Genomic DNA, 20,559 nt, shown 5'->3' with positions numbered 1-20,559 from the left:
CTGGATTTGCCCCCTCCCCCTCAGCTCACAGCACCTCCCAGGAGGAGTTAGCAGGGATAAGGACAGCCCTGGCTCCTGGGGAGCTCCCGCCTGCAAAACCCACAGGGGAATGTTGGTGGCAGCAGCATCCATGGGAAGGAGCATAGACTCGTGGAATTGTTTGAGCCCTCTGAAGTTATCAGGACCAAACATTCCCCGGTACTGCCCAAGGCCATCACTATTCCATGTCCCCAAGTGCCACATCCACACTGCTTTTAAATCCCTCCAGGGATGGGGACTCCACCACTGCCCTGGGCAGCTGTGCCAGGACTGGACACCCCTTTCAGTGAAGAAATTTTCCCCAATAATCAGTCTAGATCTCCCCTGACACACTTGAGACCATTTCCTTTAGAGAGAAACAGTAGTCCCCAGAATTATTTGACATCCTGCAAGGAGGAGGGACAGTGTGATGTCTGGCTCTGAGCAGGGAAATAAGGAGTCCTTAAACTCCCAATGTGCCTTAAGACACCCTTTCCCCCTTTCCCAGTATCCCTCAAAGGCTGCTTTACTAAACACATCATCCTAAAGCTTTTTTTTTTTTTTTTTCCATCATGGAAAGAAAATCATCATTCACAGAAAATAAAGTCATCAAGAGGGTTACCCCCTCCTAATCCAGACAGAGGTGCCCTGTTCATAAACTGGAGCAGCCAAACCAGGAGAGCAAGGTCACAGCACAGGCTCACACCCCTTTCATCCCTGAGCATCCAAAGATTCTAAAGGAGTCTCTCTCCCTTCCTAGAGCCCCAGTTACAACCCTCCCACGGCTGGAGAGGGGGGGAAAAGGCCACACAGCAGCAAAACCCTGTGGCTGTTTGGGCAGCGCTGTTTGTCCGTACCTCAAACTCCCAGGACAGCAGGATGAAGGACGTTTCTCACAGTGGAATGACTCACTGCAGCAGCCAAGGTGGGTTTCTCTGGCAGCAGGAAGTCCTTGCAGTGAAAATCCAAGCCCTGCTCCCCCTGGGGTACTATTAATAGCCCAGAATGCTGAGCAGCCTCACCTGGAGCCTCCCCACCAGCTGGCATGGGCCTGAGTTCAGTCCTGGGCACTCTTTGTTGAAGCTGTTCTGGGGACAGGGTCACCAGCTCTGTCTAGGCAGCTCATCCCTGCAGTGAATTACATGGGCTTGTAATTCCTCGATAAATGCATTGTTTAAAATCACAGAATGCTTTGGGTTGGAAGTGACCTTAAAGCTCACCCAGTGCTCTGGCAGCCACCTGGGCAGATTCTTTCCTCCTGGGATGGGGATTAAGGATATCTCTGTGGAGATCTGTGTTCAGGAGCCCAGGGACAGTGCCTTTGTTCCCTGGAAGCTGACAGCCCCTTGTCCCCTGAGTCAGAGGCTGCAGGCAGCCCCAGGCAGTTACATTTGCTCCCAGGTGGATGAGGATGATAAAACAAGGGTTGATAGATCAGGATCAGGACCTGGAAGAAGAACACCCAACCTACCAGAGTTTCCAAATCCTCACAAATTGTGTCCCTTGTGCCCCAGCCAGACTTAGGAAAGAACTGAGCATTGAAATAAACGGCTGCTGGTGTGTTGGGAGCACAGGTGGGCTGGTGGGGAATGTCTGGGCTGGGGACTGACCCTGCTCCTCTTGGCACAGAGCGCAGGTGGGACAGCAGAGAGCACATGGGCCAGGAGTCCCGCCAGGACAGGGAGCTGGGCACCTGTCCCAGGGAGAGCTCGTCCTTCCACAGCCGCTTCACCACCCTGACCATCACCAGGGAGCCTCGGAGCAAGAACGGAGCCAAGGATGGAGCCGTGGAAACCGGCCAGGGATGTGCCAGCGCCAGCAGCGGAGCAGCCGCCACCACCACCGCGCTGTTTGAACCCGGCGGAGACAGGCAAACCCCACAGGTTGTGGTGCTGGTGGGAGCCCCGGGGATGGGGAAGACAATGATGGTCAGGAAGGTGATGGTGGAGTGGGGAGAAGGAACACTCCACACGCAGTTTGACTTTGTCTTCTGCATTGACTGCAAAGCCATCGCCCTTCCCATGGAAGCCAGCGTGGCAGACCTGGTTTCACAGTGCTGTCCTGATCTGCGAGTGCCGGCTGGGAAGATCCTGGATGACCAGAAAAAGATCCTGTTCATTTTTGATGGCTTCGAGGCCCTGGGGTTTTCCTTGGTTGACCCCAAAGCTGAGCTGAGCTCTGATCCAAGGGAGGTGAAGCCACTGGAGCTCACCCTCATGAGCTTGTTGAAGAAGACTGTGCTCCCCAAAGCCTCTTTGCTCATCACCATGAGGCCAACAGCTCTTGGAAGCCTGAGGCGATGCCTGAAGGGTGAGTATTACATAGAGATACTGGGATTTTCAGCAGCCAGGAGGGAGGAGTATTTCCACCGGTATTTTGAGAACCCCAACAAAGCAGATGTGGCCTTCAGGTTTGTGAGAGGCAATGAGATCCTCTATAGCTTGTGTGTCATCCCTATCATGAGCTGGACCATCTGCACCATCCTTGAACAAGAGCTTTGTGGGAAGAAAAACCTCCTTGAGTGCTCCAAAGCCACCACAGGGATGACGATGTTCTACCTCTCCCAATTACTGAAGCACAGGGACAGGGACAACCCACAGGTCCTCCAGCGGTTCCTACTCCAGCTTTGCTCCTTGGCTGCCGAGGGTATCTGGAAGCACAAGGTCCTCTTTGAGGAGAAGGAAATCAAAGACTATGGCTTGGACCAGCCAGGTCTTCTCCCCTACTTCCTCAATGAAAGGATCCCAAGAAAAGGAGAAGACAATGGGAGTGTCTATGCCTTCACCCACCTGCACCTCCAGGAGTTTTTTGCAGCACTGTTTTACGTTCTGGAGGATGATGGGGAAATGGTCGGCAGCTTGGGGAGGCTTGAGAAGGATGTAAATAAATTGTTAGAAAGCTACAAGTCCAGAAAGGATTTGAATGTAACAGTGCGATTCCTTTTTGGTCTGCTCAGCCAGAAATCCATAGAGTACATGGACAAAACCATCGGGTGCAGAATTTCACCACGAGCCAGGGAAGAGCTGCTGGAGTGGCTTCAAGGGAGGCACAGAGGCCTCTCCCACCCTAGCCAAGCACTGAAGATTTCGGAGATGGACACTTTCCACTTCTTGTTTGAGATGAACGAGAAGAGCTTTGCACAAAGTGCATTGGGTCATTTCACTGACCTGGACTTGCACGACACCAAGCTGACCCTGTACGACCAGATGGCTCTTTCCTTCTGCATCCAGCACTGGGCTGGGCTGGGCTCTGTCACCCTCCAGGGATGCTCCTTCCACTGGCAGGATCCTGAGGCAGAGCTGGATGCGTCAGTGCCTTGGTAAGTCCTGCTCCTCCTTGCTTTAATGACCCAAAGCTGCAAAGATTTCTCTTTGTCTGCCCCAAAGGATGATTCAGCTCCTCCCTCCCGAACACCAGCCTGGCCTTTCCCTTGGTGTTTGGTTCTTCAGCAGAAGATTTACTTATTCTTGGGGAGAATAAGGAATACATGGGCTCCTCCATCCGCTGCCCACTGTGGGATTGATGGTGATGGAGTTCTTGGCTCGACTTGTCCAGGCCCGCCTGTGCCCAGCTGTCACTTTGGCTTCCTGTGTCACCCTTCTCCCTCACAAAGGGAGATCCCTGGTGCTGGAATGTTAAGTGCACCCTGTGACTTACCTTACATCTCCCCCGGTGGCTCCAGCAGCAATGCTCGAGGTCCTTCCCACCTCCAAAGCCACAAAGGTCCCTCCGGAGGAGCTGGAGGCTCTGCTCGGGGTGGGGGGGTTGTGTGCTGGTGTCAGAATCGGGAGCTGCCAGCACCGCTGAGGGCTGCGCGTGACCCGCGGCTCTGTTTCACTGCAGCTCTGGAGTCTCGGGAGCCGGAGGACATCCTGGTGCCCTCGTCGTGCGGCGGCGGGAGGAGCTGCCCTGCCCCATCCACCTGCTCTGCCGGGCTCTGCGGCACCGGGACAGTGCCCTGCAGGTGCTCCGGTGAGAGACGCACGTGCAGCCCAAACCAGGGCTGGGATCCGGGGTGTGGGTGGGGGCACCCGAACCGCAGTGCAGTGGGCGAGTGGGTTGGTGCTGCCCCGCTGCTCCCTGGGGACAATGGCAAGCAACCATGGGGAGGCCAGGCCCTCTTCACCTGAGGGTCGGTGTTGTCCCGCGGGTTTGGTGGGCAGGTGAGCAGCCAGGACAGGTGAGGTGTGCTGAGCCCCTGTTCTCCATGCTCTCCCGCAGGCTGCAGTGGTGCCGGCTGTCCGAGAGCTGCTGTGCGGAGCTGGCAGCGCTGCTGGCGGAGCACCCGGGCCTGGCCCATCTGGAGCTGGCTGACAGCTCGCTGGGCGACAGTGGCGTACGCCTCCTCTGTGAGGGGCTGCGGACTCCGGGCAGCCGCCTGCGCATCCTGCGGTGAGCACCTCCAGAATCACTCAGGCATCTCACACCTGAGAGCTTGGGAGGCACGCCAAAGGGTCCCCCTGGGGCAGCATCGTGCCTCTGTCCCACACTTCCTGGGCAAGGAGCACCAAGGTGGAGACCGACACCATGGTGGGATGGTGGTGAAGGTACTCAGGAGTCTCTGAGGGTTTTCCCGGGGGTTCCCATCAGGCTACGGTATTCCCGCATCACCAGTGCAAGCTGCGAGGACCTCGCTGCCGTGCTGAGCACCAACACCTGCCTGGAAGAGCTGGATTTGTCCTTCAGCGAGGGTCTGCGCGATACCGGCGTGGAGCTGTTGTGTGAGGGGCTCCAGCACTGCGCCTGTCCGCTACAGACACTGCGGTAAAGGAGCTGCAGGATGGGCCAGTGCACCCTCCTACTTATCCAGACCTCTCTCCTTCCCACCTGCAGCAGTGGAGTGAGCAGGAGCCAAAGCCCTCCTTCCCTGTTTCCCTCGATCCCACAGGCTGGGCAGCTGCCGGCTGTCGGGCGCCTCCTGCCCAGCCCTGGCTGCGTGGCTGCTGCAGGGGCCCCGTCTCACCTGCCTGGACCTGAGTGACAACGAGCTGGGAGCCCACGGCGTCCTGCAGCTCTGCCAGCAGCTCCGGCATCGCGCCTGCCCGCTGCGGAGCCTCGGGTGAGTGAGGGCCCTGCCACGGCCCCTTCCATGCCCGGCATTCCCGAGCCGGGCAGCGCAGGCCGCGGCACAGGCAGGGCCGCACCGGCATCCAGCCAGGGTCAGCACCTCCCTCCCCACAAGCTCCAGCACCTTCTCCTCTTCTCCTGCCTCCTCCACGCCCAGGCTCAGCACGGACGGCTCCAGCCAGGCCCTGCTGCAGGAACTGGCCGCCCTCCGGGCTCTGCAGCCCGCCCTGAAGATCGGGAACCTCCTGGAGCACGACGTGCCGCAGGCAGGGGCCATGGCCCGGCTGCCCTGCCACCGCGGGGTGCTGCAGGGGGCAGGAAGGCGCTGCCCTCCTTCAGGAGACCTCCCCTCCTTTAGGACAAGTCCTTCCAACAGCCAGAGCCATTCCCAGCCCAGCTCTCGGTGCTGACAGCGGGGCTGAGCCCGCCCCACCCGCGGGGCACAGGGAGGAGATCCTGCCGCATCTGCGGGGTGGGCTCCGGCTCCTGCCCTCTGCCTCTTCCCCTCGCTGTTGCTGGCAACAGTTCTGGGCATTTGGCACTGATAAATAAAGGCCCTGCAGACAATCCCAGCAATGCTCCTGTGCTCTTCTTCCCCGCTCAGCCCACCACGCCCAGGGATGTGTCTGTGGTTCCACTTCCTGCCTCACATCGCCGAGGAATGGCTGGTGTACCTGGGATGGAAGCGCCAGCCCCAGAATGAGGGCCCAGGCCTGGCCGTGAGTCTCTGACCAGTTTGGATTTTAATAGGAAAAAAGGGAAATCCACACTGCAATCAAAGAAAACCCCTACACAGGAGCTGCTTTCCTGCAGCGCCGCACAGAGAGGGCTGACTTCCATGGGCTGGGCCCCACCACACTGCCCCACACGTGTCCCCAGGGCTGTGGCATGGCCAGGACATCCTCATGGCAGCGTCCCCAGGGCGCTGCAGCCGACATCATCATAGTCCATCTGCCCAGGGGGCTGTTCCGAGGGGTCCCTGGTGGCTCCTGGGGGACTTGGAGGCGAGCGGATCCCACCTTGGGGACAGCACGGAAAGGTGCCTGAGGGGGCAGGCAGCTCCGTGTCCCCCCTGACAGACCCCACCTGGGATCTGACCACAGCACCCATGGATCTGCTGCTGGGGCCCTGCCCGCCCCCACAGACAAACCCTGCCATGGAGTGGCTCTGCAGAGGGGACAGGGCAGCTGGGAGCCCTCTTACCTGTGGGGAGGACACAGATCTGCTTCTGCTGTGCCACTCCCTCAGAGATGTCCCCAGGGCTGGGAGCAGGGGGCTCCTGTGGCACATCCAGGACATCGTCGTAGCCATCCGGGCTTCCTTGCTCGGGCTGGGCAGGGGGATCTGGGAAAAGCAGAGGGGTCCATGGCAGTGACCAGTGTCCCTGGCCGGGCTCTGCCTGTGCCATCCCCTCCAGCCTTTCCACTGGGCACCTGCTGGAGGCCCTGTGGTCCCACAGGGAAAGGCGATGTTTCGCTGCACACGAACAAGGGGGGAATTGTCCCCTCAGCCCCCTGCCCCCGCCCGGGAGTGTCCCCTCTCCCCAGCTCTCCCTGCTGGCTTCCTGCCCTGTAACCCTACCTGGGGCTGCCTCGGTGTCGCTCCCCTCCACGCTGTCCCCCGTGTAATACGGCAGCTTCTTCACCCATCCCTCCGACAGGGAACCTGCAGGGGACAAACAGGCACTTGGGGGTGGCCCCAAGTGGCACCGCAGGTGACAGAACCTCACGCTACAGAGCGGGGCTGCTGTGGCACCGAGGGACACCCACAGCCCGTGGCCAGGAGCCACGGCAGGGCCACCAGCACCTCAAGCTGCCGTGGGGCTGTCAGGCAGAGCCTTCACTCTGGACACAGCTGGGGCACAAGGGCGGCACCCACCTGGGGGAGTGGGCACCTCCTGGTACTCTGGCATGGCTTTGTAATCCAGCTCCTCGTAGACAGCGTTGGAGATGGCATCTGCAGCTCTGCCCGGGCCTGGAATGAGATGCAGCACTTACCTGGGGCCCTGGGCAAGCTAGGTTGCACGGAGATCACTCGTGGCCACCTTCCGAGCTGCTCTGCAGGGCAGGACCCCCAAACCGGATCTGTCCCCACCCCACCCACCGGGACCCACCTCGGCGTCGGGCACGGGCACGGCACAGCAGCAGGGCCAGGGCACCCAGGGACAGGCACAGCAGCGTCCCCAGCACCACGCACAGCACGGTGGGCACGGTCCCCACGGCCACTGCTGAGGGCGTTCTGCTGGGGACACCTGTGGGGACACAGGCAGGCAGTGAGGGGAGGGGGATCCCAGCCAGCCTGCTGTGGGGGATGCAGGCACGGGCAGAGCTACCTGTGCTGGGGGCACCCTCCGGATATGGGGTAGTGTGTCCATCAGAGGTGCCATCCCTGTCCTCCTCACACTCCACTTGTGCATACCCGCCGGTGCCACAGCCCTGCAGGTGCCAGGGGGCCGAGGGGCACCCCCAGAGCGAGCGGGCCCCGTCCTCACAGCCCACCCAGGCCAGCCACGCAAGGGATGGCTGCTGGGTGGGGACAGCTGAGAGCCAGCCCTGGTCCCCACAGCCCAGCTGGCGGCAGACGGTGGCGGCGGTGCCGGCGCTGGCGCCGTTGGCGCACACGCGGCCCCAGGTGCCGTTGTAGGACACCTCCAGGTAGCCCCGGCAGCGCCCGTCGCCTCCTGCCAGCCGCACGGAGAGCTGCTCTGCAAGGGGGGCAGGGGGGTCACGGCACGGCCAGGAACCCCCCGGGGCCTCTGCCGGGCCCTGATCTGGGGGTGCCCGGCACTGACCTGAGCAGACGGCCCCTGCCCCGCCGCCGCGCCCGCACTCGCGCCCTTCCGTGCGCCCGCATTCCCAGAGAGACTCCTCGGACCCCGAGCAGTCGGGGATGTACGGCCACTGCGGCCCCGTGCCGGCGCCCAAGCCCGCTGTGCTCGCGGCCTCCAGTGCCGTGCCACAGCCCAGCTCCCGGCAGACAACGGCGGCGTCCTGCAGGTCCCAGCCTTCCTGGCAGACCGAGCTCCAGCTGCCACCGGAATAGACCTCCACGCGCCCGGCACAGCGCCCAGAGCTCCCCACCAGCCTCACCCGCCGGCTGCCTGTGGGCACGGAAGGAATGGGCTGGGGTGGCTGCCTGGGCCACCGGCACCTCCGGCCCTTCTCGGGACACCCACCTGAGCAGACAGTGTAGTTCCCATGAGGGACGTCAGCTGGTGCACTGGTGACGAACTCCCTTTCATACCAAAAATTATCATCACTAATTGTCCCACTGGTCACATTGGGGCTCATGTCCATCATGGTTCGCATCACCCTTTCTCTGATGGGCCTCTCCGTCGTGTTGACATCCGACAGGTGGATCTTACCATGGACAGCATCAGTCCTGTCCAGTCCTCCACAGCCCAGCTCCCAGCACACTTTGCTGAAGTTCCGTACGAGCGAAACCTCTCCTGGTACACGGCGCCACGCCCCGGTGCTTATGGCCAACTCCAGAAACCCATCGCACCGGGTCTCACCTTCCACCAGCCGCAGGGACTCGACACGGCCTATGAAATGGTCGGACTCAGCCCTTCATCCCAAAATAACCCTGCATCCTCTGCTGCCAATTCTTGGCCAGGTCCCAACAGCCCTTAAGGCTCCTCACAGAGCTGCCTGGCACACCTGAGCAGTTGACGGCAGCAGCGTTTCCGGGGGCACAGGGCGGCTTCCCCAGCACGGCCACGGGGCACTCGCCCGGGTGCCGCTCGCTCCCGCTGCAGCCGAAGGCGTCCGGCCGCAGGGGCCCCTCCCCGCTGCCGAAGGAGCCTCCCGGGGGCACGCTGAAGGCGCGGCCGCAGCCCAGGTGGCGGCACAGGACGTGCGCATCGGCCAGGTCCCACTCGCTGGCGCAGACGGATCCCCACGTCCCCCGCACTGCCACCTCCACTCGCCCGGAGCATCCCGAGCTGCTGTTGCCCAGCCGGAAGCCCGTGTAGGCTGTGGCAGGAAGGGCGTTGAGGGGGGCGATGGCGCAGGGACCCCAACAGCCCCCGCTGTCCCCAGCACTTACAGGAGCAGGTGACGCTGGCAGGGCCGCTGCAGCCCTGGCTGCGGGGCGGACGCCGGGCACAGGCACTGAGGAGGGGCTCGGTGCCATTGCACTGGAAGCCCCCTTCCCAGAATGACCCTGATCCTCTCCCAAATCGAGCACGGCCAGGGATGGCGAGCGCCTCACCGCAGCCCAGCTCCCTGCACACCACCTGGGCCGCCTTCATGTCCACCTGATCCTCACAGACACCGACCCAGGCCCGGCCCTGACGCACCTCCAGACGCCCGGCACAGGCTCCATCACCTCCGACTAGCCGGGAGAATCCTGCAGCAGCAGTGTCAAGGGATGCGCAGGAAGTGCCCCAACCCCCCCAAAGCCCAGCACCTACCTTGGCAGACAACGGCAGTGTCCCAAACATGGACGCTGCTGTTATAGGGTCCCCAGCCACGGATCTTGCAGTCCCAGAGCGTGGCCTCGTTCCCACTGCAGTCCACCTCTGTCAGGCTGATGAGCCAGTCCCCTGAGCCGAAGGTATCACGGGCGTAATAGGCACCGGAAGCTGAGCCACAGCCCAGCTGCTGGCAAACCACCTCGGCGTCCTCCATGTCCCAGCTGTCGTCTCCCACTGAGCCCCACTGTCCCTGCAGCTTCACCTCCACCCTCCCGGCACAGGGACTGCTGCTGCCCACCAGCCTCAGCTCCACGGCATCTGCACAGGGGCACCGGCACAGCTCAGACCTGTCCACCGTGCACCAGCACAAGGTGGCTGTCCCAGCACAGCCAGCGAGTCCCCTCACCTGTGCAGGTCACCCCCACATCCCACTCGTGGCCACAGAAGTGCCGTCCCCATCCGAAATGCGGGCACTCGTCCAGCACATCCTCGGTGCCTCGGCAGAAGAAGGGCTGCAGCCAGATCCGCCCGCTGCCCTGCCCGAACGGGGCGTACTGGGACGCCCTGGCCACCCGGCCACAGCCCAGCTGCCGGCACACCACCACGGCCCAGAGAAGTTCCCAGTCGAAGTCGTAGATGCACACGGAGCCCCACTCACCGCCGTGCTTCACCTCCACGCGCCCGGCACAGCGCCCGCCGCCGCCCACCAGACGCAGCTCCCCGGAGCCTGCGGCACGGAGGCTGCTGAGCCGGGCCCGCCACCGCCGCGGGCCCCGCTCCCGCCCGCCCGCCACTCACCCGCACACAGCCGCACGCACACCAGCAGCCCCAGCGCCGCCACCGGCCCCATGGCCACCGCCCCGACCCAGCGCAGCCGGGGCAGCTCTCGCACACCAGCGCCCGAGCCAATGCAGGCAGCGGCACCGGGGCAGCCTTTATCAGGCGCCTCATCTCCCGGCTGCGGGGCCGCGGCCTCCAATAACCTGCTCCGTGCCCAAATATGAGCCTCGCCTGCGCTTCTGGCGTCACACACCTCGCCACAGTGGGCTGCCACCCGGATGTCCCCGGGGGGAGACAGCCCCCCCACAGCACCTGCCCTGCGGGGGCCCTTCCTCTATTCCCCCGTGCCTCCAACGCTGCTGCTGGAGCCCGAGCAGAGCCATCCTGACGGCGATGACAGCCTTCAGCCCACATCCCAGCCAAGAGCTTCCTCGGGACCACATCTAGGTCGGGCACCCGCAAAGCTCAAAGCCCCCCTCCTCGGGGCGCTCCCCTCCCGGCTGCTCGGAGCCCCCGCGGCGGTGGCAGCAGCCCCCGGCTCCGCGCGGGGCTGCCAGGTGCCAGCTCCCCGGGCCCTCGCGGCGGCGCTGGCACATGGCGCTGCTGCCGCAGCTGTGGCCCCGCGCTCGCCTCGCCGCCAGGGCAGGAAGGAGGCGGTTACCCCCCGGCGGCTCCCGGCGTCGCCAGCGACCGCACGCGCCTCCCGACACCTGCGCTGCCGCCGATAACGCCGCGCCTCCGCCGCCCCTGCCCCGCCGCTCCGTCCCCCTGCAGCTCGGCAGCCGCGCTCTGCAGGAAACTGCCCGCTCTCCCCCTTCACCACGCTCTCTGTCACCACATTCCCAACGCAGGGATCCACTGGCACTGCTGACACCGACGCCCCTTCCAGCTGCGGCTCTCCTTGGACTCCCGCTGGCCCCGGAGGTTCCCGGAACACCCGCTCCGACATCCAGACCTCACGTTTCCTCTCTCGTTTCAAGCCAGCTCTCCCGAGGCACAGTCCCATTTGCCTCCCTCTGTAAATCCACTTGCTGCCACCGCAGGAATACAGAAACCACCCCAACTGGTTCCTCCCAGGAGCGTCCCACGAAACGTAAAAGGGCTTTGACCCCCTCACATTGCAAGCGCGCAAAACTCCAAACTAAAGTCTCTCTTCGTCCTGAGTATCCCGCAGTCACTCTCCGTGTCCCTCACCTGGCCGGGGTCACGCTTTCCCCGGCCATTCCTTATGCAAACGATCGGCACTTCCCGGACTCTCGTCCCGGGCACCCCCGCAGAGCAAACGGAGCGGCTGGAACCGCAGCTGCTGCCCACCCACCGGCACCGCAGCAATTCCCCACGGGCAGAACGTCCCGGTCCCTCGCTGCGCGGCGGCGGGAGGAGCTGCCCTGCCCCATCCCCCCGCGCTGCCGGGCACTGCGGCACCGGGCCGTGTCCGGGGCTGCTCCGCTCACAGACGCGCGCACCGCACGGAGCCCACACCGGGCCAGGGCGCCGGGGGTCAGAACAGGAGGGCAGTGGGTGCCTGGGTGGGTGGATGGCTGCTGCCCCGGCCACAGGAGACAGGAGCTCTCCGAGTCCACGGATACCTCTGGGGGCCCTCGGTGGGCTCTGCCGGTCTTTCCCGAGGCTTCTCTTTGGGCTGCGGTATTGCCGCCTCACCAGCCCCTGCTGCTGCCAGGACCTCAGCCACTGCTCCGCCCTTCCCACCTGGAGCAGCGGAGCGGGCGGAGGCCAAAGCCCTCCTTCCCTGTGTCCCTCGCTCCCACAGGCTGGGCAGCTGCCGGCTGCCGGGCGCCTCCTGCCCAGCCCTGGCTGCGCGGCTGCCGCAGGGGCCCCGTCTCACCTGCCTGGGCCTGAGTGACAACGAGCTGGGAGCCCACGGCGTCCTGCAGCTCCGCCAGCAGCTCCGGCATCGCGCCTGCCCGCTGCGGAGCCTCGGGTGAGTGAGGGCCCTGCCACGGCCCCTTCCATGCCCGGCATTCCCGAGCCGGGCAGCGCAGGCCGCGGCACAGGCAGGGCCGCACCGGCATCCAGCCAGGGTCAGCACCTCCCTCCCCACAAGCTCCAGCACCTTCTCCTCTTCTCCTGCCTCCTCCACGCCCAGGCTCAGCACGGACGGCTCCAGCCAGGCCCTGCTGCAGGAACTGGCCGCCCTCCGGGCTCTGCAGCCCGCCCTGAAGATCGGGAACCTCCTGGAGCACGACGTGCCGCAGGCAGGGGCCATGGCCCGGCTGCCCTGCCACCGCGGGGTGCTGCAGGGGGCAGGAAGGCGCTGCCCTCCTTCAGGAGACCTCCCCTCCTTTAGGACAAGTCCTTCCAACAGCCAGAGCCATTCCCAGCCCAGCTCTCGGTGCTGACAGCGGGGCTGAGCCCGCCCCACCCGCGGGGCACAGGGAGGAGATCCTGCCGCATCTGCGGGGTGGGCTCCGGCTCCTGCCCTCTGCCTCTTCCCCTCGCTGTTGCTGGCAACAGTTCTGGGCATTTGGCACTGATAAATAAAGGCCCTGCAGACAATCCCAGCAATGCTCCTGTGCTCTTCTTCCCCGCTCAGCCCACCACGCCCAGGGATGTGTCTGTGGTTCCACTTCCTGCCTCACATCGCCGAGGAATGGCTGGTGTACCTGGGATGGAAGCGCCAGCCCCAGAATGAGGGCCCAGGCCTGGCCGCGAGTCTCTGACCAGTTTGGATTTTAATAGGAAAAAAGGGAAATCCACACTGCAATCAAAGAAAACCCCTACACAGGAGCTGCTTTCCTGCAGCGCCGCACAGAGAGGGCTGACTTCCATGGGCTGGGCCCCACCACACTGCCCCACACGTGTCCCCAGGGCTGTGGCATGGCCAGGACATCCTCATGGCAGCGTCCCCAGGGCGCTGCAGCCGACATCATCATAGTCCATCTGCCCAGGGGGCTGTTCCGAGGGGTCCCTGGTGGCTCCTGGGGGACTTGGAGGCGAGCGGATCCTACCTTGGGGACAGCACGGAAAGGTGCCTGAGGGGGCAGGCAGCTCCGTGTCCCCCCTGACAGACCCCACCTGGGATCTGACCACAGCACCCATGGATCTGCTGCTGGGGCCCTGCCCGCCCCCACAGACAAACCCTGCCATGGAGTGGCTCTGCAGAGGGGACAGGGCAGCTGGGAGCCCTCTTACCTGTGGGGAGGACACAGATCTGCTTCTGCTGTGCCACTCCCTCAGAGATGTCCCCAGGGCTGGGAGCAGGGGGCTCCTGTGGCACATCCAGGACATCGTCGTAGCCATCCGGGCTTCCTTGCTGGGGCCGGGCAGGGGGATCTGGGAAAAGCAGAGGGGTCCATGGCAGTGACCAGTGTCCCTGGCCGGGCTCTGCCTGTGCCATCCCCTCCAGCCTTTCCACTGGGCACCTGCTGGAGGCCCAGTGGTCCCACAGGGAAAGGCGATGTTTCGCTGCACGCGAACAAGGGGGGAATTGTCCCCTCAGCCCCCTGCCCCCGCCCGGGAGTGTCCCCTCTCCCCAGCTCTCCCTGCTGGCTTCCTGCCATGTAACCCTACCTGGGGCTGCCTCTGTGTCACTCCCCTCCACGCTGTCCCCCGTGTAATACGGCAGCTTCTTCACCCATCCCTCCGACAGGGAACCTGCAGGGGACAAACAGGCACTTGGGGGTGGCCCCAAGTGGCACCGCAGGTGACAGAACCTCACGCTACAGAGCGGGGCTGCTGTGGCACCGAGGGACACCCACAGCCCGTGGCCAGGAGCCACGGCAGGGCCACCAGCACCTCAAGCTGCCGTGGGGCTGTCAGGCAGAGCCTTCACTCTGGACACAGCTGGGGCACAAGGGCGGCACCCACCTGGGGGAGTGGGCACCTCCTGGTACTCTGGCATGGCTTTGTAATCCAGCTCCTCGTAGACAGCGTTGGAGATGGCATCTGCAGCTCTGCCCGGGCCTGGAATGAGATGCAGCACTTACCTGGGGCCCTGGGCAAGCTAGGTTGCACGGAGATCACTCCTGGCCACCTTCTGAGCTGCTCTGCAGGGCAGGACCCCCAAACCGGATCTGTCCCCACCCCACCCACCGGGACCCACCTCGGCGTCGGGCACGGGCACGGCACAGCAGCAGGGCCAGGGCACCCAGGGACAGGCACAGCAGCGTCCCCAGCACCACGCACAGCACGGTGGGCACGGTCCCCGCGGCCACTGCTGAGGGCGTTCTGCTGGGGACACCTGTGGGGACACAGGCAGGCAGTGAGGGGAGGGGGATCCCAGCCAGCCTGCTGTGGGGGATGCAGGCACGGGCAGAGCTACCTGTGCTGGGGGCACCCTCCGGATATGGGGTAGTGTGTCCATCAGAGGTGCCATCCCTGTCCTCCTCACACTCCACTTGTGCGTACCCGCCGGTGCCACAGCCCTGCAGGTGCCAGGGGGCCGAGGGGCACCCCCAGAGCGAGCGGGCCCCGTCCTCACAGCCCACCCAGGCCAGCCACGCAAGGGATGGCTGCTGGGTGGGGACAGCTGAGAGCCAGCCCCGGTCCCCACAGCCCAGCTGGCGGCAGACGGCGGCGGCAGTGCCGGCGCTGGCGCCGTTGGCACACACGAGGCCCCAGGTACCGTTGTAGGACACCTCCAGGTAGCCCCGGCAGCGCCCGTGGCCTCCTGCCAGCCGCACGGAGAGCTGCTCTGCAAGGGGGGCAGGGGGGTCACGGCACGGCCAGGAACCCCCCGGGGCCTCTGCCGGGCCCTGATCTGGGGGTGCCCGGCACTGACCTGAGCAGACGGCCCCTGCCCCGCCGCCGCGCCCGCACTCGCGCCCTTTCGTGCGCCCGCATTCCCAGAGAGACTCCTCGGACCCCGAGCAGTCGGGGATGTAGGGCCACTGCGGCCCCGTGCCAGCGCCCAAGCCCGCTGTGCTCGCGGCCTCCAGTGCCGTGCCACAGCCCAGCTCCCGGCAGACAACGGCGGCGTCCTGCAGGTCCCAGCCTTCCTGGCAGACCGAGCTCCAGCTGCCACCGGAATAGACCTCCACGCGCCCGGCACAGCGCCCAGAGCTCCCCACCAGCCTCACCCGCCGGCTGCCTGTGGGCACGGAAGGAATGGGCTGGGGTGGCTGCCTGGGCCACCGGCACCTCCGGCCCTTCTCGGGACACCCACCTGAGCAGACAGTGTAGTTCCCATGAGGGACGTCAGCTGGTGCACTGGTGACGAACTCCCTTTCATACCAAAAATTATCATCACTAATTGTCCCACTGGTCACATTGGGGCTCATGTCCATCATGGTTCGCATCACCCTTTCTGTGATGGGCCTCTCCGTCGTGTTGACATCCGACAGGTGGATCTTACCATGGACAGCATCAGTCCTGTCCAGTCCTCCACAGCCCAGCTCCCAGCACACTTTGCTGAAGTTCCGTACGAGCGAAACCTCTCCTGGTACACGGCGCCACGCCCCGGTGCTTATGGCCAACTCCAGAAACCCATCGCACCGGGTCTCACCTTCCACCAGCCGCAGGGACTCGACACGGCCTATGAAATGGTCGGACTCAGCCCTTCATCCCAAAATAACCCTGCATCCTCTGCTGCCAATTCTTGGCCGGCTCCCAACAGCCCTTAAGGCTCCTCACAGAGCCGCCTGGCACACCTGAGCAGTTGACGGCAGCGGCGTTTCCGGGGGCACAGGGCGGCTTCCCCAGCACGGCCACGGGGCACTCGCCCGGGTGCCGCTCGCTCCCGCTGCAGCCGAAGGCGTCCGGCCGCAGGGGCCCCTCCCCGCTGCCGAAGGAGCCTCCCGGGGGCACGCTGAAGGCGCGGCCGCAGCCCAGGTGGCGGCACAGGACGTGCGCATCGGCCAGGTCCCACTCGCTGGCGCAGACGGATCCCCACGTCCCCCGCACTGCCACCTCCACTCGCCCGGAGCATCCCGAGCTGCTGTTGCCCAGCCGGAAGCCCGTGTAGGCTGTGGCAGGAAGGGCGTTGAGGGGGGCGATGGCGCAGGGACCCCAACAGCCCCCGCTGTCCCCAGCACTTACAGGAGCAGGTGACGCTGGCAGGGCCGCTGCAGCCCTGGCTGCGGGGCGGACGCCGGGCACAGGCACTGAGGAGGGGCTCGGTGCCATTGCACTGGAAGCCCCCTTCCCAGAATGACCCTGATCCTCTCCCAAATCGAGCACGGCCAGGGATGGCGAGCGCCTCACCGCAGCCCAGCTCCCTGCACACCACCTGGGCCGCCTTCATGTCCACCTGATCCTCACAGACACCAAACCAGGCCCGGCCCTGACGCACCTTCAGACGCCCGGCACAGGCTCCATCACCTCCGACTAGCCGGGAGAATCCTGCAGCAGCAGTGTCAAGGGATGCGCAGGAAGTGCCCCAACCCCCCAAAGCCCAGCACCTACCTTGGCAGACAACGGCAGTGTCCCCATAATGGATGCTGGTGTTATAGGGTCCCCAGCCACGGATCTTGCAGTCCCAGAGCGTGGCCTCGTTCCCACTGCAGTCCACCTCTGTCAGGCTGATGAGCCAGTCCCCTGAGCCGAAGGTGTCACGGGCGTAGTAGGCACCGGAAGCTGAGCCACAGCCCAGCTGCTGGCAAACCACCTCGGCGTCCTCCATGTCCCAGCCGTTGTCTGCCACCGAGCCCCACTGACCCTGCAGCTTCACCTCCACCCTCCCGGCACAGGGACTGCTGCTGCCCGCCAGCCTCAGCTCCATGGCATCTGCACAGGGGCACCGGCACAGCTCAGACCTGCCCACCGTGCACCAGCACAAGGTGGCTGTCCCAGCACAGCCAGCGAGTCCCCTCACCTGTGCAGGTCACCCCCACATCCCGCTCGTGGCCGCAGAAGTGCCGTCCCCATCCGAAATGCGGGCACTCCTGCAGCACATCCTCGGTACCTTGGCAGAAGAAGGGCTGCAGCCAGATCCGCCCGCTGCCCTGCCCGAACGGGGCGTACGGGGACGCCCTGGCCACCCGGCCACAGCCCAGCTGCCGGCACACCACCACGGCCCAGCGAGCTTCCCCGTCGTAGTCGTAGATGCACACGGAGCCCCACTCACCGCCGTGCTTCACCTCCACGCGCCCGGCACAGCGCCCGCCGCCGCCCACCAGACGCAGCTCCCCGGAGCCTGCGGCACGGAGGCTGCTGAGCCGGGCCCGCCACCGCCGCGGGCCCCGCTCCCGCCCGCCCGCCACTCACCCGCACACAGCCGCACGCACACCAGCAGCCCCAGCGCCGCCACCGGCCCCATGGCCACCGGCCCCATGGCCACCGCCCCGACCCAGCGCAGCCGGGGCAGCTCTCGCACACCAGCGCCCGAGCCAATGCAGGCAGCGGCACCGGGGCAGCCTTTATCAGGCGCCTCATCTCCCGGCTGCGGGGCCGCGGCCTCCAATAACCTGCTCCGTGCCCAAATATGAGCCTCGCCTGCGCTTCTGGCGTCACACACCTCGCCACAGTGGGCTGCCACCCGGATGTCCCCGGGGGGAGACAGCCCCCCCACAGCACCTGCCCTGCGGGGGCCCTTCCTCTATTCCCCCGTGCCTCCAACGCTGCTGCTGGAGCCCGAGCAGAGCCATCCTGACGGCGATGACAGCCTTCAGCCCACATCCCAGCCAAGAGCTTCCTCGGGACCACATCTAGGTCGGGCACCCGCAAAGCTCAAAGCCCCCCTCCTCGGGGCGCTCCCCTCCCGGCTGCTCGGAGCCCCCGCCGCGGTGGCAGCAGCCCCCGGCTCCGCGCGGGGCTGCCAGGTGCCAGCTCCCCGGGCCCTCGCGGCGGCGCTGGCACATGGCGCTGCTGCCGCAGCTGTGGCCCCGCGCTCGCCTCGCCGCCAGGGCAGGAAGGAGGCGGTTACCCCCCGGCGGCTCCCGGCGTCGCCAGCGACCGCACGCGCCTCCCGACACCTGCGCTGCCGCCGATAACGCCGCGCCTCCGCCGCCCCTGCCCCGCCGCTCCGTCCCCCTGCAGCTCGGCAGCCGCGCTCTGCAGGAAACTGCCCGCTCTCCCCCTTCACCACGCTCTCTGTCACCACATTCCCAACGCAGGGATCCACTGGCACTGCTGACACCGACGCCCCTTCCAGCTGCGGCTCTCCTTGGACTCCCGCTGGCCCCGGAGGTTCCCGGAACACCCGCTCCGACATCCAGACCTCACGTTCCCTCTCTCGTTTCAAGCCAGCTCTCCCGAGGCACAGTCCCATTTGCCTCCCTCTGTAAATCCACTTGCTGCCACCGCAGGAATACAGAAACCACCCCAACTGGTTCCTCCCAGGAGCGTCCCACGAAACGTAAAAGGGCTTTGACCCCCTCACATTGCAAGCGCGCAAAACTCCAAACTAAAGTCTCTCTTCGTCCTGATCCCCGTATCCCGCAGTCACTCTCCGTGTCCCTCACCTGGCCGGGGTCACGCTTTCCCCGGCCATTCCTTATGCAAACGATCGGCACTTCCCGGACTCTCGTCCCGGGCACCCCCGCAGAGCAAACGGAGCGGCTGGAACTGCAGCTGCTGCCCACCCACCGGCACCGCAGCAATTCCCCACGGGCAGAACGTCCCGGTCCCTCGCTGCGCGGCGGCGGGAGGAGCTGCCCTGCCCCATCCCCCCGCGCTGCCGGGCACTGCGGCACCGGGCCGTGTCCGGGGCTGCTCCGCTCACAGACGCGCGCACCGCACGGAGCCCACACCGGGCCAGGGCGCCGGGGGTCAGAACAGGAGGGCAGTGGGTGCCTGGGTGGGTGGATGGCTGCTGCCCCGGCCACAGGAGACAGGAGCTCTCCGCGTCCACGGATACCTCTGGGGGCCCTCGGTGGGCTCTGCCGGTCTTTGCCGAGGCTTCTCTTTGGGCTGCGGTATTGCCGCCTCACCAGCCCCTGCTGCTGCCAGGACCTCAGCCACTGCTCCGCCCTTCCCACCTGGAGCAGCGGAGCGGGCGGAGGCCAAAGCCCTCCTTCCCTGTGTCCCTCGCTCCCACAGGCTGGGCAGCTGCCGGCTGCCGGGCGCCTCCTGCCCAGCCCTGGCTGCGCGGCTGCCGCAGGGGCCCCGTCTCACCTGCCTGGGCCTGAGTGACAACGAGCTGGGAGCCCACGGCGTCCTGCAGCTCCGCCAGCAGCTCCGGCATCGCGCCTGCCCGCTGCGGAGCCTCGGGTGAGTGAGGGCCCTGCCACGGCCCCTTCCATGCCCGGCATTCCCGAGCCGGGCAGCGCAGGCCGCGGCACAGGCAGGGCCGCACCGGCATCCAGCCAGGGTCAGCACCTCCCTCCCCACAAGCTCCAGCACCTTCTCCTCTTCTCCTGCCTCCTCCACGCCCAGGCTCAGCACGGACGGCTCCAGCCAGGCCCTGCTGCAGGAACTGGCCGCCCTCCGGGCTCTGCAGCCCGCCCTGAAGATCGGGAACCTCCTGGAGCACGACGTGCCGCAGGCAGGGGCCATGGCCCGGCTGCCCTGCCACCGCGGGGTGCTGCAGGGGGCAGGAAGGCGCTGCCCTCCTTCAGGAGACCTCCCCTCCTTTAGGACAAGTCCTTCCAACAGCCAGAGCCATTCCCAGCCCAGCTCTCGGTGCTGACAGCGGGGCTGAGCCCGCCCCACCCGCGGGGCACAGGGAGGAGATCCTGCCGCATCTGCGGGGTGGGCTCCGGCTCCTGCCCTCTGCCTCTTCCCCTCGCTGTTGCTGGCAACAGTTCTGGGCATTTGGCACTGATAAATAAAGGCCCCGCAGACAATCCCAGCAATCCTCCTGTGCTCTTCTTCCCCGCTCAGCCCACCACGCCCAGGGATGTGTCTGTGGTTCCACTTCCTGCCTCACATCGCCGAGGAATGGCTGGTGTACCTGGGATGGAAGCGCCAGCCCCAGAATGAAGGTCCAGGCCTGGCCGTGAGTCTCTGACCGATTTGGATTTTAATAGGAAAAAAGGGAAATCCACACTGCAATCAAAGAAAACCCCTACACAGGAGCTGCTTTCCTGCAGCGCCGCACAGAGAGGGCTGACTTCCATGGGCTGGGCCCCACCACACTGCCCCACACGTGTCCCCAGGGCTGTGGCATGGCCAGGACATCCTCATGGCAGCGTCCCCAGGGCGCTGCAGCCGACATCATCATAGTCCATCTGCCCAGGGGGCTGTTCCGAGGGGTCCCTGGTGGCTCCTGGGGGACTTGGAGGTGAGCGGATCCCACCTTGGGGACAGCACGGAAAGGTGCCTGAGGGGGCAGGCAGCTCCGTGTCCCCCCTGACAGACCCCACCTGGGATCTGACCACAGCACCCATGGATCTGCTGCTGGGGCCCTGCCCGCCCCCACAGACAAACCCTGCCATGGA

General features: G+C 65.4%; 4 protein-coding genes across 4 annotated transcripts in view; 1 reads left to right on the top strand and 3 right to left on the bottom strand.

The window, feature by feature from the left end:
• Window positions 1–605: 605 nt before the first annotated feature.
• Window positions 606–5,683, top strand: LOC137476350 (NACHT, LRR and PYD domains-containing protein 12-like). Its single transcript, XM_068194568.1, has 7 exons — window positions 606–943; window positions 1,648–3,337; window positions 3,862–3,990; window positions 4,240–4,410; window positions 4,609–4,782; window positions 4,907–5,077; window positions 5,243–5,683. Exons 1-7 carry the CDS (start codon window positions 898–900, stop codon window positions 5,493–5,495), a joined length of 2,634 nt encoding a protein of 877 aa, XP_068050669.1. The 5' UTR covers window positions 606–897; the 3' UTR covers window positions 5,496–5,683.
• A 122-nt stretch (window positions 5,684–5,805) lies between these two features.
• LOC137476344 (antigen WC1.1-like) overlaps window positions 5,806–20,559 on the bottom strand; it is a 41,586-nt gene continuing 26,832 nt past the window's right edge. The window contains exons 22-30 of the mRNA XM_068194557.1: window positions 14,346–14,483; window positions 14,111–14,206; window positions 13,814–13,897; window positions 13,436–13,576; window positions 7,199–7,336; window positions 6,964–7,059; window positions 6,667–6,750; window positions 6,289–6,429; window positions 5,806–6,104 (exon numbers count right to left, since the gene is read on the bottom strand). Coding sequence (XP_068050658.1) covers window positions 5,989–6,104; window positions 6,289–6,429; window positions 6,667–6,750; window positions 6,964–7,059; window positions 7,199–7,336; window positions 13,436–13,576; window positions 13,814–13,897; window positions 14,111–14,206; window positions 14,346–14,483 — 1,034 coding nt within the window. The 3' untranslated portion in view covers window positions 5,806–5,988. The remainder of the gene's footprint in view (window positions 6,105–6,288; window positions 6,430–6,666; window positions 6,751–6,963; window positions 7,060–7,198; window positions 7,337–13,435; window positions 13,577–13,813; window positions 13,898–14,110; window positions 14,207–14,345; window positions 14,484–20,559) is intronic.
• Window positions 7,344–11,231, bottom strand: LOC137476489 (scavenger receptor cysteine-rich type 1 protein M130-like; the record flags this gene model as incomplete). The annotated part of the gene is made up of 7 exons (XM_068194848.1): window positions 10,979–11,231; window positions 9,909–10,295; window positions 9,500–9,820; window positions 9,133–9,435; window positions 8,745–9,059; window positions 7,877–8,629; window positions 7,344–7,789 (listed from the first exon to the last, which is right to left on the bottom strand). Coding segments are annotated over exons 1-7 (2,778 nt in total), but the record flags the coding sequence as incomplete, so codon positions are not given.
• On the bottom strand, window positions 14,491–18,233 carry LOC137476488 (scavenger receptor cysteine-rich type 1 protein M130-like; the record flags this gene model as incomplete). Its single annotated transcript, XM_068194847.1, has 6 exons — window positions 17,447–18,233; window positions 17,055–17,375; window positions 16,646–16,966; window positions 16,280–16,582; window positions 15,892–16,206; window positions 14,491–15,776 (listed from the first exon to the last, which is right to left on the bottom strand). Coding segments are annotated over exons 1-6 (2,613 nt in total), but the record flags the coding sequence as incomplete, so codon positions are not given.

This window comes from Anomalospiza imberbis, chromosome 6 (assembly GCF_031753505.1).
Source record: "Anomalospiza imberbis isolate Cuckoo-Finch-1a 21T00152 chromosome 6, ASM3175350v1, whole genome shotgun sequence".
Taxonomy (NCBI): Eukaryota; Metazoa; Chordata; class Aves; order Passeriformes; family Viduidae; genus Anomalospiza; species Anomalospiza imberbis.
This window is presented reverse-complemented; position numbering and strand designations above follow the sequence as displayed.